This window comes from Microplitis mediator, chromosome 1 (genome assembly GCF_029852145.1).
Source record: "Microplitis mediator isolate UGA2020A chromosome 1, iyMicMedi2.1, whole genome shotgun sequence".
Lineage (NCBI taxonomy): Eukaryota > Metazoa > Arthropoda > Insecta > Hymenoptera > Braconidae > Microplitis > Microplitis mediator.
This window is the reverse complement of record NC_079969.1, coordinates 11,184,504-11,199,717: the sequence shown is the minus strand read 5'-3', so window position 1 is coordinate 11,199,717 and position 15,214 is coordinate 11,184,504. Positions and strand designations below refer to the sequence as shown.

Sequence of the window (15,214 nt, the reverse complement as noted above, 5' to 3'; positions counted from 1 at the left end):
CCTATAGCAAGAGGAAAAAAAATAATCAGCTGACCAATACTATGATAATGAAACAGTATTCTCTTTGGTCTTCTGTCAGTTTATAATAAATTATTGTAGAAAAATCAGTTAATCGTATTTATCAGTTGTTATAAAAAATTTAGTGCTGTTACTTACGAAATTTAATAAATTTTCAATTTTTAAAATGAGTATTGATAACTTTTATACCGTCGCATTTGATCTTGTTAAACAAGCCGGCGCAGTAAGTCTTAATTTTTAATTTTATTTAATAAAATAATCAAGGTGAAGACAAATGAATTGTTTTATAAATTGATGGAAATTTTATTTGTAGTATAAATTGTAATTTTTTATGAAGGGTAATTTATGCGCTGACTGTATTGATTTTATCCACCTGTGAACTCATATAAGATCATTTGAATGAATTTTTAGTCAGCGGGAAAATATAACCGCGAAATTTTTTTTAAATTTATTAACTTAAATAACTTTTAATAACATTTAAATAATTTATAACTTTTAAAAATAATTTTATTTTGCTAATTCTCACAAAACAGATTATTCGAGACAAAATAAACAGGCCAAAAGATGTTATGGTTAAGTCTTGTGACGTCGACCTTGTTACTGAATCTGATCAGAAAGTAGAAAAACTTTTTATGGAAGGAATAATCGCAAACTTTCCGGATCACAGGTATTCTTTCAAATTTATAAAATACGTTGAGCTGTTGTCTATATTATTATAATATAATTCTCTGTACATTACTTTACCGTCAGCATTAATTTAATTTAATTGGCGATTAACAATCTATGTCTTCAGCTATTAGTTTGAAACTATACTACATTTAATGTTTGTTATCATTAATATTATTATAACTACGTATTTATCAGATTTATTGGAGAAGAAACTACAAGTTCTGGTACAAAAATACAATTAACAGATGCTCCAACATGGGTAATAGATCCAATCGATGGTACTATGAACTTTGTTCATGGTCTTCCTCATACATGCATATCAGTAGCTCTTTTAATAAATAAAGTCGCTGAGATTGGAATAGTTTATAATCCTATTCTCGAGCAACTTTTTACTGCTCGGAAAGGCCAAGGTGCATTTATGAATGCAAATCCTATTAAAGTATCTGGCGAAAAAGGTTCATTGCTAAATGATTATTATTAGATGATCCGTTGGAAAAATTTCCTACAAGTATAACTTAAATAATGTTAATATTTTTCAGAACTTAATAAATCTTTACTTATGTTTGAAATGGGAACAAGCAGAGATCCCGAAAAAATGAAAATCGTTATGGAAAATTTAAAAATATTAACTTCTAAAGTTCACGGGTATATATAAATATATATGAATAATAAAAATGATTTAAATCATAAAATAATGAAGTTAATTTATTATGATTTAGATTGCGTGCATTAGGATCAGCAGCATTAAATATGTGCATGGTAGCTTTAGGTGGAGCTGATGCTAATTTTGAATTTGGTATTCATATATGGGATTTTGCAGCGAGTGATTTAATTGTTCGCGAAGCCGGTGGTTGTTGCATTGATCCAGCTGGTATTATTATAGATACATACAAAAATTTTCATAATTATCTAATTATCAATATTTCAATTTTGGTAATAATTTTATAGGTGGTAAATTAGATCTTTTAAGTCGACGATTACTATGTGCATCATCACCAGAATTAGCGCAAGAGATATCAAGTCTTTTAGTTCAATATTATCCAGAACGTGATTAAAAATTGGAAAAAAAAATTTAAGTTCTACAGCTTATTAATATTAAAAACAAGTAGACTCAATCTACAACAAGTAAAAACAGAATGTTAGTGAATTTCTTGTCAATATAGATACAAGAGAATTTAACACATGTCATTGTGATAATTGAAGCATTTATGGGGTGTACAAGATAAACAACTAATATTTTAAGAATTAATTTAAAAACTCAATTTATTTTATTGGTTGTACTTAATTTATAATGATCCAATTGCAATAAATAATTCCAATAATTAAATATTGAAATATTTATTGCTACAATATTAGTAATATCGTAGAATTCATAAACATTTCTTGAAAACCATATAATTACGCCATTCCTTTTCCGTAATATATTTTTGAATCTGAAAACTTAGAATTATTACAGTTATTTTACACTGACTTATAAAATTATTCAAGCGTAATCTGCAAGTCAGAAAAATAATTTAATATCAAATGCTTTACTTATTTTTTTTTTTTTTTTTTATTTATGTATTTTTATAGAATGACTTTCAAATTACGCCTCATAAGAAAAAATTTGTCTACATAAAAAAATTTTAATTAAAATACTTTTAATACTTGCATCTTACCTGTTATGAACAACACTTACTAAACTATATGGAAAAATATACCAACTATCAATGTGTTTTCTGAAGTACTCGTCTCTCATTTGAAGTGATATTAGGTGTTAATTGTTCGCCTGGATCGTGTTCCACCAAATAAGTAATACGGTCGTGAGTTCTTACTTCTGATATGAATTCTTCATCCATTTCCTCCCTTCCTTACAGGGAGGGCTACAAGTTAAAACATTACCAAACGGCCAATTAGAAAAATTACATCAAGAATCACCATTTTTATGTCTTTTAATTTTTACTTTATTACTTTTTTTTTAATAATATTAAAAATATTAAATCTTAAGCAATCGTAATTAATGAAAAGTTATTTTTAAAATAAAGGAAAACTCTGAGGATTTGTTGCCCAAATTGTTTAGCTTTCCTAATAGATAGGATAAGTCAATCTTCTTGATTTATTATACCCATGTTTAAACTTTTTTTTACCCTAATTCCTAACACGCGGTTTTTATCTTGTTTGCTAAAAAATATAGTGAAATTTGAATATTTGGATATAACAAATATCCCATAAGGCAGGCTCCATGAATACCTTGCAACGGGAACGACGCTACTGGCACTCACTCACTAGGTCCACCAATGGTCATTGAAGAATTAATTGAAGAGTGATCTGAAACATAATCAACCTAGTACAGTCTTGCTTTTTACCATTTTATTAACAATACAGGAATCAGGTTTTCTTTAAGGAATTTAACAGCTCGGATATTCTTAAAAAAAATTATTTTTGTTTTTATAATTAAACACGATAAAAAATTTTCTATATGATCGATTTTATCTATATCGTACGGCTTATATTTTTATATTCAATTAGTATAACAATATATATTTGTATTAAAGCATTAACAGACTCACTCTGTTAACTAGTTCATGGTCGTGTTCCTCAACACTTGTGACAGCGAATAAACAGATTAAATCCGTCTAAAATAAAATAACATTTTAAATGTTAAATATTTAACAGAAAATTATTAATCAAAGAATTGTTTTAACATATACTTAAAATACTTAAAAATTTTTATTTTTATTTATCGGAGTGATATTGAATATCCGGGCTGTATTGTTAGTTAACGTAATTATTTGCTATAAAAATATTATTTTAGTAATAAAAAAACTTATTGAAATATGTACTTCCTAAACCTTTTCTGTTATCAATCATTTAGACATTTGTCGTTTTATTTCAACTACAGTCCTATTTACTATACAATTTTATTTTGAATTCTTAATACACCAAATTGTTTAATCGATTTGTGTTAGTTTTTTTGTTTTATTTTTTTTTTCGTTTTTTTTATTTTCCATAAATGTGAAAATGGAAGCTAATGAACCATGATTAATGAATGCGTAAAAATGTTTATGATATTAAAAGTCGTCGATTGTATATACGCGAATGCATGTAAATTACAGCATAAATTACGGTTATATATATATATATATATATATATATATATATATATATATATATATATATATATATATATATATATATATATATATATATATATATATATATATATATAAATTTTTTTATATAAGGTGTCTAATTATTATCCGACTTAATAGAATCAAAAAAATAAAGAGGGACTATAAATTTTAGTTGGTTAAAAGATAATTTCTAAATGTACAATTATAATTTTTCTGTGATAAATTTACTAAAAATTTATAATATAAACTGAAGAAGTTAGTGCAGATGAGGTGGTGTAAACATGATAAAACTTTTTGACGACTGTGAGTTTTAATTGATTTAGTTATTTCGTGTAAAAAAAAAAAAAAAAAAAAAAAACAAAAAAAATGTATGCTCTTCGATTGTCTTAAACTACTTAAAAATACAACCCACTCTTTCAATTACTTCAGTGTCAGCTATTTCAATAATGCGTTACAAAACACAACTTGTGAAATATTATGTCGCATAATAATTTTTATGAAATGGTGAACGTTGAAATAAAGCTTTTTCGCTTTTCCCGACAATTTGAGATTTAAAAAAGGTTATTTAATTGTATTATATATATATATTAGCGTGTCATGTGCGTGCACGCATGTATTGTGAATGCGTAAATAAAATTTATATGATTATGTTAATTCAATTTATGCGTTAAATGTAAAAGAAAAAATTCTTTTACGACAAAAAATAGAAATAGTTATATAAATATTACCAATGAAACATAAACGTATGAAAAAAGCGAAATAAAAAAATATTAAATCTCTCGACCGTATATAATTCTAATTAGTCTTATTCCACTAATATTTTCTCAAGTCTCAGATTCTGCAGAAAAAGCGATTATGCTTTTTAAAAATTAAACGTTCAAATGTACAAAATTTACGTTATATCTCAATGAGATAAACTCCATGTTCATAAGGTCCCCGAAAATTGGGGTTACCTAATTTTTGTCTAGTATAAATGGATGAAGCAGTGCTTCCTTCACTTTTATTCTTTTGGTGTGATCCAACATTATTATACGTTCTAGAAGATCCTTTAGCTGGCTGACTGGGCTGACCCTACGACTTTGCTCTGCAGGTAACGATGTTCCACCAAGCTCCGAACCAAGATCCCGCGTTGGAGGAATTGTCGACATAACAACTATTTTTTCCTGAAATATTACAAATGAAATTATGATATATTTAAATTTAAATAATATATATATTTCAAACCACATTTATTGTTAAAATTTTAAAGTATTGATTTAAATAATACTAAGACAACTCAGGTTCTTTTGGATCGTATTTTTTTATTTGATGTCATTAATTCTCCAAATCAGCAACGATTCGTCGCGTATCGCGACTTCCTCAGACGTCGACAAATACATATCGCGTGCCAAAAGGTAAAAGGGCGCATACATTGGTATGCGCCATTAACCCACTTGGGTGCGAGAATGAAAAAAAGTAAGAACTTCTGATAAGGATGCAGAGTGGTTTGATATGTAATTTAAAAAAAATTTTAGATAGGAATAAAAAATTAACTGTTCAATGCCAAAAACCCCGTGTTATTTAAATGGGAAACTTAAATCGCTGTGCGGCATGGGTTAAAATTGAAATAGAGACCTGAAACTTTGAGGATATTTTTTTTTATTTATTTCGAATCACATAAGCCTCTGGGAACATAAAAATTCGAAAATGTCCAAAATAAGGACCAACCTAATATATATATACTAAAAAAATCTACTAAAAATAATTAAAACCCGTTAACCCTTTTAAAGACGAACAAAAATTTGAAAAAATTTTTTGTCGATCGTTTTTTTAGGATTATTCTAGAACCATACATAATAAAAAAAATTCAAGATCAGATCTGAAAACTATATACTTGAAGCTACAATTTGATTTTTTGTTTTTGTTGTACGACCATTTTCCTTCGAGTTGCAGTCTGTTGACAATCACTTAAAAATTTGGAATTTTTTTAATACTCCTTAATTTTTGTAATAAAGGTAAAAAACCCAGTTATTGACACTGTACCAGTTTCTGGGACTTTCAACTTTATTTTTAATTAAAAAAAATAAAAGGACTCGAATAGATAAATAAATTTGTTTGTAATTCAAGAAAACTTATACTGTACCTAATTAATAGCAATATTGGTGATAATTTGTTTGTTGATGTGAATGTTTATATTAATATTTTAAAACATATTGTTAACTGTTTGTCTTGAAATAAATTGTGTTGTATATATAATAAATATCTATTTTCTTTGAAATTAATAATTTTAGTTTAGTTAAACTTGATATCACATAACCTAACAAATAATAAGTCAATATCAAATATCAGTGTCAGAAACTACAGCACAGGAAATTTTGAGTGTCAGAAACTAGATCTTCAAACATCACTTTTCGAAACATTAATTTGAGTTATTAATTAGCTGCAAATAATTAATTTGCGTTTATGGCCTTATCTAAAAATTATAAACTTGTTTACTATGTAAAATAGTATTTATTTAAATTGAATTTTATACTAGTTATCATCGAATAATCTCAGCTGTCACCTTTAAAGTGTCAAAAAACAGGCCCTTCAACTTAATGTATTATCGAAAAATTTATTTATCGGATCCTTCGAAATTCTCTGACATTTCCATGATATTTTCCAGTTTCATTAAATTCCCTGATAACTCCCGGTTTTCCCGGTTTGTGGTCACTATGTTCAACTTGAATCACTGAAGATAATTTTAAAAAATAACAGTAACTTACGCGTTCAGTGACTCTATCAACCTCATGATAGAGAAAATTACAATTGATGTCGAAGTGCTGATCTTTAAATGCTCCTTTTCTTATTAATTTATTAGGCATCTTGCCTTTGAGATCCATAAAAAATTTTAACATTTGATTATTTGTTTTACCAGAAAACATAATTTTGCCAGTATATAACTCGTATATGGTACATCCAACTGACCACATATCAATAGCACAGTCATACTTTATTCCAAGAACTAGAAGATAAAATTATTTGAAAAATTAATTAGATACATCGATTTTTTATTCAACTTATTTATATATAGCAATTATTTTCATGTCTTTAAATAATATAATACTAAATAAAAAAAAAACAATATATATATATATATTAGGGTGTTTCAAAATAAACATTTTTTTTTTTTTCAAGTCTTATGGTCTTAAAAGTTAGTCTTAGGTATTCAAAAAATCCTCCCAAAAGAGCAGCTCGAAAGCTCAATCCTGCTAAGAGCTCAACGAATATTAATTTTCTCATTTGAATTACATGTAAAAAAAGTTTTTTTTTGTTTTTTAAAAATAAACGTATTAAAAAATTTTTTTTTCGAAAATCGAAGTGCATGGTCTTGTAGGAAATTAAATTCTCTACAAAAAAAGCCCATGAGTGTTTTCTTCGTACAACTAACAGAAAAAAAGTTATGAAGCTTGAAACAATAGTGAATTGAAAAACTTAACGTAAAGATAATTTCCGGATTTCATAACATGTACATGTTTATACAGTGAATCTATATACTATGTATGATCATTAAGGTGTTTTTCAAAGATTTCTGAGATCTTACTGATTTCCCGTATAAATTTTGAAAGAAAAATATTTTTTTAAAGAATTAAAACTTTTTTTCTTTCTGTATTTTTAAATTAAAATGAAAGTTCAGTTTTGAAAATAAGGAAAATTTTTCCCATGTGTTAAAAAAAAATTGACACTTAACATTAGTTTCGATGACAAAACCTTAATTTCTATAAAAAATCTGTTTAATATAATGAAAACATGAAGTTATACTATTTAATATAATTTAAAGCTTCATAACTTTTTTTCTGTTAGTTCTCCGAAGAAAACACTCGGGAGCTTTTTTGTAGAGAATTTAATTTCCTACAAGACTATGTACTTTGATTTTCGAAAAAAAAATTTTTTAATACTTTTATTTTTAAAAAACAAAAAAAAAAATTTTTACATGCTATTGGAATGGGAAAATGAATATTCGTTGAGCTCTTAGTAGAATTGAGATTTTGAGCTGCTCTTTTAGGAGGATTTTTTTTATACCTGAGACTAATTTTTGAGACCATAAGAAAAAAAGTTTTTTTTTTTTTTGAAACACTCTGATATATATATATATATATATATATATATATATATATACAGTAATTTAAATGAATTAATTGTAAAAACGAATGCTTACTTATTTCTGGAGCACGATAAAATCTTGAGACAAGATATGGCGTATTTTCATTTTCATGTGTGTAACACGCCGATCCAAAATCACATAATTTTAACACAATTTTATTTTCATTGACTAGAATATTATCTGGTTTTATATCGCCATGCAAAATATGTGATTTACCTAATAATTTTAAGGCAAGGAACAATTGTCGTGAATACGAACGCACTGCTTTCACATGCAGACCTACATCTTTACCATATTTCTTCAAAACCTGTACAAAAAAATAAAATAAGAATTTATTTTGATCTACTAAAAAACTCAATTTTTATAATATCACTTTACTTTTTAATGACTAACCTCTCTTAAATTCATTGAAAGCGGCTCAAAAACCATACACAAATGATTTTTATGAAAGAAATGGCGAAATAATCGCAAACAATGAAAGCGATCTTCTGGATCTTCATCATTAAGCTTTCGAAGAATTTCTAATTCTTTAAGACCTGTCCTATGCCTAAAATATCATTACATAATAAAATAAATTATAAATGTCTATCAAAAAAAAAAAAAAAAAAAATTGATTTACTTAATTAAAAAATAAATTTTAAATAAAAAAAAACTTACATTATTTCATTATTTCTTATGATTTTTACAGCAACGTCCATACCCCCTCGTGTAGTATCTCTAGCCCTGACAACGTTACTAAATACTCCTTGACCAGTGTACCCATAAACGGTATATCGACTATCAAGAGTTTCACCGATACGTACACTAATTATTTGTAAAATATAACATTTATTACATATTAACAATTGATGTAAAAAAATTTTATCTCATAAAAAAAAAAAAAGATAAATAATAATAAATATTTGTTACCGGTAATATCCTTCAGCATCATCCCAGTTATCAGTCAAATTTGGATTTTCGTGGCCACCTACTCGATTACCTTCAACAGTAGGACTCTACAAAAATAATTAATCAACTACAAATTTTAATAGAAAAATCAATATAAAAAAAAATTACTTACATTGAAATCTCCTACATTATCGATATCAGCGAACATATCCCACTCACTAGATTTTTTAGCAATAATCTTCTCTTCGTTTTTTTCAGTGATCTTAGTTTCTTCTAGCTTCTCCAATAATTTTTTAGTCGTTGGCGGTTCATCAAATCTCGACTTTCTTTTTTTTGCCAATAATTGTAACTTTTCTTGATCTGGTAATGGTGGAGTGTGACTCTCCAAATTCGAATCATTATTATTTAATATTTCTATAAAATGTGAAGATGAATTTGATTGTAATGTATTACTAGGATTCACATTTACATTAATATCTGTAGACAAATTTGAATCTTCTGTTGGTCCACCTAATCTCTTGAGTAATTCCTCTCTTTGTTTTCTCCGCCTCTCAATAATAGTTTCTTCATCTTCTTCCTCTTCAATATCAATATCCTTGAGATCATCTTCACTAGAGCTATCAGATCTTTCTACCTTCAAGCCTTCAGAAAGTGAATCTTTATATTTATCACCTCGTTCACGTTTACCATTTTTTTCTCGATCTCTATCATTCCGACCATATCTGTCCCGATCCCTACGATTTCGTGACAGTGATCTTGATCGTCGATACCTATCATTCCGGTCTCTATCACCTCTATGACGTACAGGACTCCGCGATCTCCTGAGACTTCTAGCTCGTTCGAAAGTTTTATCATGATTTCGAGAGTCTCGACAATCTCGACTGTTTGCTCTATCTCGAGTAGAAATATAACGATCTCTGCTATTATGTTTAACCCTATTGTCTGCTTTATCTCGACTATTATGACCATCTTTATTTATTATTCGTTCTCGACTACGTGCATCTCTACCTAAATTACAATTTCGATTCTCTGTTGGCTTTAAATGTTTTGAATTTCCTTTCATTTCTCGATTATTCGTATCATTTCGTGATTTAGAGAAACGATACTCTTCTCGTTTGCGATCATCTTCTTTAACATCGTGATCACGCTTTCGTAATTCATCTCGCTTCAGAAGTTCTTTACGACGATCCCCATCCACACGCTTTCTCAAGTCATCTTTGCGGATTACATCTTTTTTTTCTACAACTTTTCGTAATTTATCTGATTTTTTTACTTCATCATTAACTTTAATTTTTTCATCTCGTCTTCTATCTAAATCTTTTCGTTTGTCATTTAAATCCTGTTTAGATTTTTTATCCCGATTTATATCTACTATTACATTTCGTTCTGTTAATTTAGTAATTTTTTTACGTTCCCTACTATCAGATTTACTTCGATGACGTTTCTTTTTAGATACAATATCATCACTACTGTCATCTTCAACAAGAATTACATCAGGAGTTTTTTTCAGGACTTCTTCTGAGTCAAGTTCTTTTTCATCTTTTTCAGATTCATCAGAAAGATATTGCACTAAACATGCTTGAAGTCGTTCCTTAAATATATAAATAATGTTTTAATTTTATTCAAACTAATTTAAAATATAATGAATTAATTTATAAAAATAAACATACATACTTTTTGTTTCATTAATTCTTCTAAATCTATATCATCCTCAATAATTGTACAATCAACCTCATCTGAATCTAAATCCACTAGGTTTTCTCCTTCACTTTCCGTAGAAGGAATTTCCATTACAGAATGAACAAGTTTACCATTAATATTTGGTTCTTTAAGATCAACTTTTACTGGTATTTTTTCTTCTGTAATACCGTTGTCTGTTCCTCTTTCTTTTTGTAGTTTTTTATGTTTTTTGTGTTTTTTTCTATAAAATTGATCAAAAAAACTTTATTGAAAAAAAATTATTGAAGATAAATCAATTATTTCTTATATTAATAGAAGCAATTACTAAAATTTACCTGTCTTGTTTATCACTCTTTATTTCAATTTTTTCTTTATCTGTTACTTTGTCTTTTTTATGTTTATGATGCTTATGCTTGCGCTTTTTTTTTTTTTTTTGTTCAAAAACATCAGCATCTTCACCAATATTATGAATTTCTTGCTTTGAATCAATATATTCTAAATCAGATGATCTAGAAAAAATAACAAAAATGATGATTATATCTTATCTGTTAAACTTGATGCATAGATTTATTTATTCAATTATGCAACAAAAATCATACTTATAAATTATAAAAATAAGATATTTAGATATAATGGAAAACTTAATCGTTGTTTTTAATATTTTAATGATTAAAAATATTATGTTAAATCAAGGAATTAAATTTGTTTTATATAGCGTAAGCAAACGTAAGTATAATAAATAGCAAACATAATCTCGTTGGCCTGTGAACTCTAAAAATTAAAACAAAATTTAGTATTGAAATACTTACCCCATTTTATATAGGTTAAAACACTTTTCAACTACAAAAATAAGTATGATTTTATTGTACTCCAAAAATCACCAATTCAACTTGATAGTCAGTATATCACTAATGACCCGCCATCTTGTTAAACTTATAGTACACGTACACGTACTACATGTATAAAAGTTATAGTACTCCCGACGAAAAAGTCGTCCTAAAATTGATAGTGGGGGTATAGGAATACGTGCTTACTAATGGTAGTGGGAGGACGACTTTTTGGTCGGCACGACTATATTTTATTTTATTTTTATATTTTAGTATGGAGGCTATATACAAGTATACATACGATATAGGTATACAACTATAGATATATTTATATGTACTATGGCCAACATTAATCTCGGCATGTTTCAAATAACATGAACTAAACATTTGAATTTTTTAAAATCTATTTAGAAACAAGTCATAAATAACGAATCGAAAAAAAACATTTGTAAATAAAAAAACGAATAATAAAATAAATATTTGGAAAAGAAATATATAATTAAAGATATTTATGATAAAATGTGTCTATAAAAAAAAATCTTAAAAAAAAAATCCCTATAGTAATTTATGTCCTGGGAGATTACTAGGATCGGAGCTGACGCCATCTCCTGGACAGTGGGGTGTACCATCAGGAAAGCCTAACAATAAAAATGGCTAAGAGCAATGTGGCTAAATGTAAACCGGCTAAAAGAGAAGTTGGCTAAGTTATATAGTGGAACCATAAGAAATGTACAAATTATTAATCGTTCAAATAATAATCATTGTGGCAAAATGTTAACCGTAGCCAATCACAAATGTTATACATAGAAAAGCGGCAACATATTAAAGTGGCGACATATATTGTAGGTACACATACAATTGCCCTGATAGCCAGAGTTTCCGATCAGAAAGTTGGTGTACCTGAGTTGCGACCAACTTGACGACAAGTTGTCGACAACTTTCAGCTTGTGTAACTGTTGCCGACAACTTGGCTACAAGTTGCTCAGCAACTTGGCGACAATCTACTGCCGCAACCTGTCACCAAGTTTCTGAGCAACTTGTAGCCAAGTTGTCGGCAACTGTTACACGAGCTGAAAGTTGTCGACAAGTTGCTCGGAAAGTTGCCGTCAACTTATGGAAATGCTGACTTTTGCGGCCAACTTGGCGACAGGTTGCGGCAGTAGATTGTCGACAAGTTGCGGGCAACTTGGCTATCAGGATGGTTTCATAGCCATTGAGGCCCTATATCAGTACGGCTAAGTTTCATTTCGTCCATATATTCTCAAAATTGACTGTCGGTATATAATCACCCGTCGATATCAAAAATTTCAGTCGGTAATAGAGAAAGTATGAAAATTAGAGAACACTTTAAAAATTTAAACAAAGAAAGAAAATTTTATTTTAATAGTAAGCTTTATAAAGTAAAATTCAATAAATTGAAATAATTATAAACATTCTGTAGACAGAAAAGAGAAAACTAACCGAAAAAAAACAGGTTGTAGATAATTAAAAAATGTGTAGGTGCAATTTTAAGAAATAATTTTTTTTTAGATTTTTCGCAATGAGAAAAGTCCAAAAATTATGAAACGTCGGCTTACTTCAATATCATAAAAAAATTAAAATTCACGTGATAATTATCGTGAACTACTTTTTAATCATTTTAACTAAGAAAAGAGTAAAATATAGATAAATTACACATGTTTGAGGTAATTATGAATAGATTATAAATTATAAATATATTGTAGTTCATGCAAATATATAATGGTTGAAATAAAAATTAAGATTTAGTTAGGGTCAACCGATAGATCAATTTTTTTATTACAATTTTTTTCAACTATCCCGCCTTGTTGTCTTACCCTGATAGCCACACTCTAAATATAATTGCTTAGCAAGTTCTGCAGTGAAACATTTACGGCTAACTTAACGACAAGTTTCTGGCAAGCCTTGGCTGGAAGCTGCGTGCAAGTTGATGCACATCTACTACCGTCATCTGAATGTAATTTGACAGAAAAACTTGCCGTCAATTTGAAGTGAAATTTCAATCAACTTAACTTTGCTCATAGCTACTTTAGCTTGCAATTGACAGTCATTTGATGTTGAAATTATCTGAAGTCTGCCCTAACAGCACAGTTTGCTTTAGCAAAAGTTTACTTTACAAAAGTTTCCTTGAATTTTTCGTCGAAAATTTCCGTCAACTTCGGACTTTTCCGTTTCCTACGACAATTTGTATGCAAGTTGTTATACAATTTGACGTAAATTTACTACCCGAATTAGAATGCAAATTCACTGCAAAAGTTGACTAGAAAAAAGTTGTCATCAATTTTCAGGCAAATTTAATGTCAATTTACTGTTAATTTGACTTGAAAAATTGTAAAGTATTTTTTTACCGTCAAATTGTAGACATTTTTATGTATAAATTTGCTTACCTTCTGAAATGGTAAGAAAGAACATTACCGACTTCTTTTAACGTAAAAATTAATTTACCTCTATATCAGGGTATACCCTAATAGCCACACATTACTCAGTAAGGTCTGCAGAGCAACACTTTCGGCTAACTTAACGAGAAAGTTTCTGGCAAACCTTGGCTGGATAATACTTTTCCTTCAAGTTGACTTCAGAATACGGTAGTAGCTTGAATGTAACTTGACAGAGAAACTTGCCGTCAATTTGAAGTGAAACTTTCCATCAACTCAGCGTCATTGTCTGACAGTAATACTTGTAGTCAAATTGAATTCAACTTAACAGACAATTTACTGTCAACTTAAAGGTAACCTGCTTCCTCTCCAACACTTTCCTTTAAGTTACCTTTAGAATACGGCAGTAGCTTGTATAGTTAACTTACGGTTAGGGCGGCTATCAGGGTGTTTGCATAGAAAAAAAGGGATCAGCGACTCAAACAAACTCGTCCCAACCTCCCTATTCTAGTAACCTTGATGTATAGTCTCCAAGAAAGCGGAAAAGCAGGTGTAGGTGTGTAATTTCTTTTTAGATGTCGCTGTGCTAAATCCCGCTTAAATTGAATTTATTGGAATTTCTCAAGCAGCCAACATAGTCACTTGCTAACTTTATTCGAATTTCAGTTAACTTTAATTGCAAAATAACTAGAAAATTATTAACATTGTTAAATTTAAGTTTTTTATATTTCTATGTAATATCTTTCGTTGCTAAATATTTTTCAATTAACTTTATAAGCATATGTAAGGTTTAATATTTACTGCATATTAATTGAAGAATCATTTGTAGAAGATGACTTTTTTCAATCATTAAAATAGATTAAGTGCTAGCTTCGATACTATTTTCTCGAGATATTAAATAGAAAATTTTTTTTTTTTTTAATTCATCTTGCAACAAATTTATTAATTAATTAAGAAATATTCTTTTTTATTAATTTATAAAATTATTGTTAAATAAAAAACCTGACAACGAAATTACAAGCTAATGCTTACTCAGCCTTGAAAAAGCGGTTTAGTTTTTATACTATAAATATGGGTAAAAACATGATTGACATTAAACGAGGCTGCTATAAAATTTACCACAATTTTCAGTGCTCGTTAACCGTAATTCTAATGAAGACTTAATTTCTTAGTGATTTATTATCCACAAAATTATTTAGATATTTTATTTATAAAATTAAAATATCTTAAATTGAGTTAATCTAATTAGTGACACCAGCTTGAAAATTTTTATTTACTGGTTCAATCACCCTGTATGTAAGTAACTTTTTTTTTAATAAGTATAATAAAAATCCAAAAAAGTAAACGTTAATTTGGTAATCTGTATAGTATTTTATTTTTGGATGAGTGAATTTAAAAATATAAAAATATTTGATGATAAATAATACTATTATTTTAAAAAGAGAGTAACCGTGTATCGGTAAGCATGTGTCGCCGCCAATATACTTGACGAAGCACCACCGA

The 15,214-nt window shown here is 28.1% G+C and overlaps 2 protein-coding genes across 10 annotated transcripts; one reads left to right on the top strand and one right to left on the bottom strand.

Moving 5' to 3' along the window:
• On the top strand, window positions 1-2,014 carry LOC130669310 (inositol monophosphatase 1-like). Its single transcript, XM_057472153.1, has 6 exons — window positions 1-241; window positions 552-685; window positions 883-1,142; window positions 1,227-1,332; window positions 1,407-1,558; window positions 1,636-2,014. The coding sequence occupies exons 1-6, from the start codon at window positions 185-187 to the stop codon at window positions 1,740-1,742; spliced, it is 816 nt and encodes a 271-aa protein (XP_057328136.1). The 5' UTR covers window positions 1-184; the 3' UTR covers window positions 1,743-2,014.
• LOC130668988 (serine/threonine-protein kinase PRP4 homolog) lies at window positions 1,995-11,458 on the bottom strand. 9 transcript variants are annotated; one of them, XR_008990126.1, is made up of 12 exons: window positions 11,301-11,458; window positions 10,827-11,000; window positions 10,486-10,753; window positions 8,984-10,402; window positions 8,833-8,918; window positions 8,581-8,727; window positions 8,317-8,470; window positions 7,978-8,230; window positions 6,545-6,783; window positions 4,754-4,963; window positions 2,392-2,994; window positions 1,995-2,127 (listed from the first exon to the last, which is right to left on the bottom strand). XR_008990126.1 is itself a non-coding variant. In XM_057471646.1 (11 exons), exons 1-10 carry the CDS (start codon window positions 11,303-11,305, stop codon window positions 4,754-4,756), a joined length of 2,955 nt encoding a protein of 984 aa, XP_057327629.1. In that variant the 5' UTR covers window positions 11,306-11,458; the 3' UTR covers window positions 2,156-2,994. The 9 variants fall into 9 exon arrangements, 3 of the variants coding, with proteins under 3 accessions (XP_057327629.1, XP_057328015.1, XP_057327955.1); XR_008990122.1 differs by having other exon boundaries at window positions 2,017-2,127; window positions 2,346-2,994; XR_008990124.1 differs by having other exon boundaries at window positions 2,031-2,127; window positions 2,366-2,994.
• Window positions 11,459-15,214: the final 3,756 nt, after the last annotated feature.

Excerpts from the sequence above, each read along its gene's own strand:
- LOC130669310 (XM_057472153.1), top strand. The coding sequence starts at position 185 with ATGAGTATTGATAACTTTTATACCGTCGCATTTGATCTTGTTAAACAA. Across the intron at positions 242-551 it reads TTGTTAAACAAGCCGGCGCA|ATTATTCGAGACAAAATAAA; the intron begins GTAAGTCTTAAT and ends CTCACAAAACAG. Across the intron at positions 686-882 it reads GCAAACTTTCCGGATCACAG|ATTTATTGGAGAAGAAACTA; the intron begins GTATTCTTTCAA and ends CGTATTTATCAG.
- LOC130668988 (XM_057471646.1), bottom strand. Across the intron at positions 10,403-10,485 it reads AAGAATTAATGAAACAAAAA|GAACGACTTCAAGCATGTTT; the intron begins GTATGTATGTTT and ends TATATATTTAAG. Across the intron at positions 8,471-8,580 it reads ATAAGAAATAATGAAATAAT|GCATAGGACAGGTCTTAAAG; the intron begins GTAAGTTTTTTT and ends ATGATATTTTAG.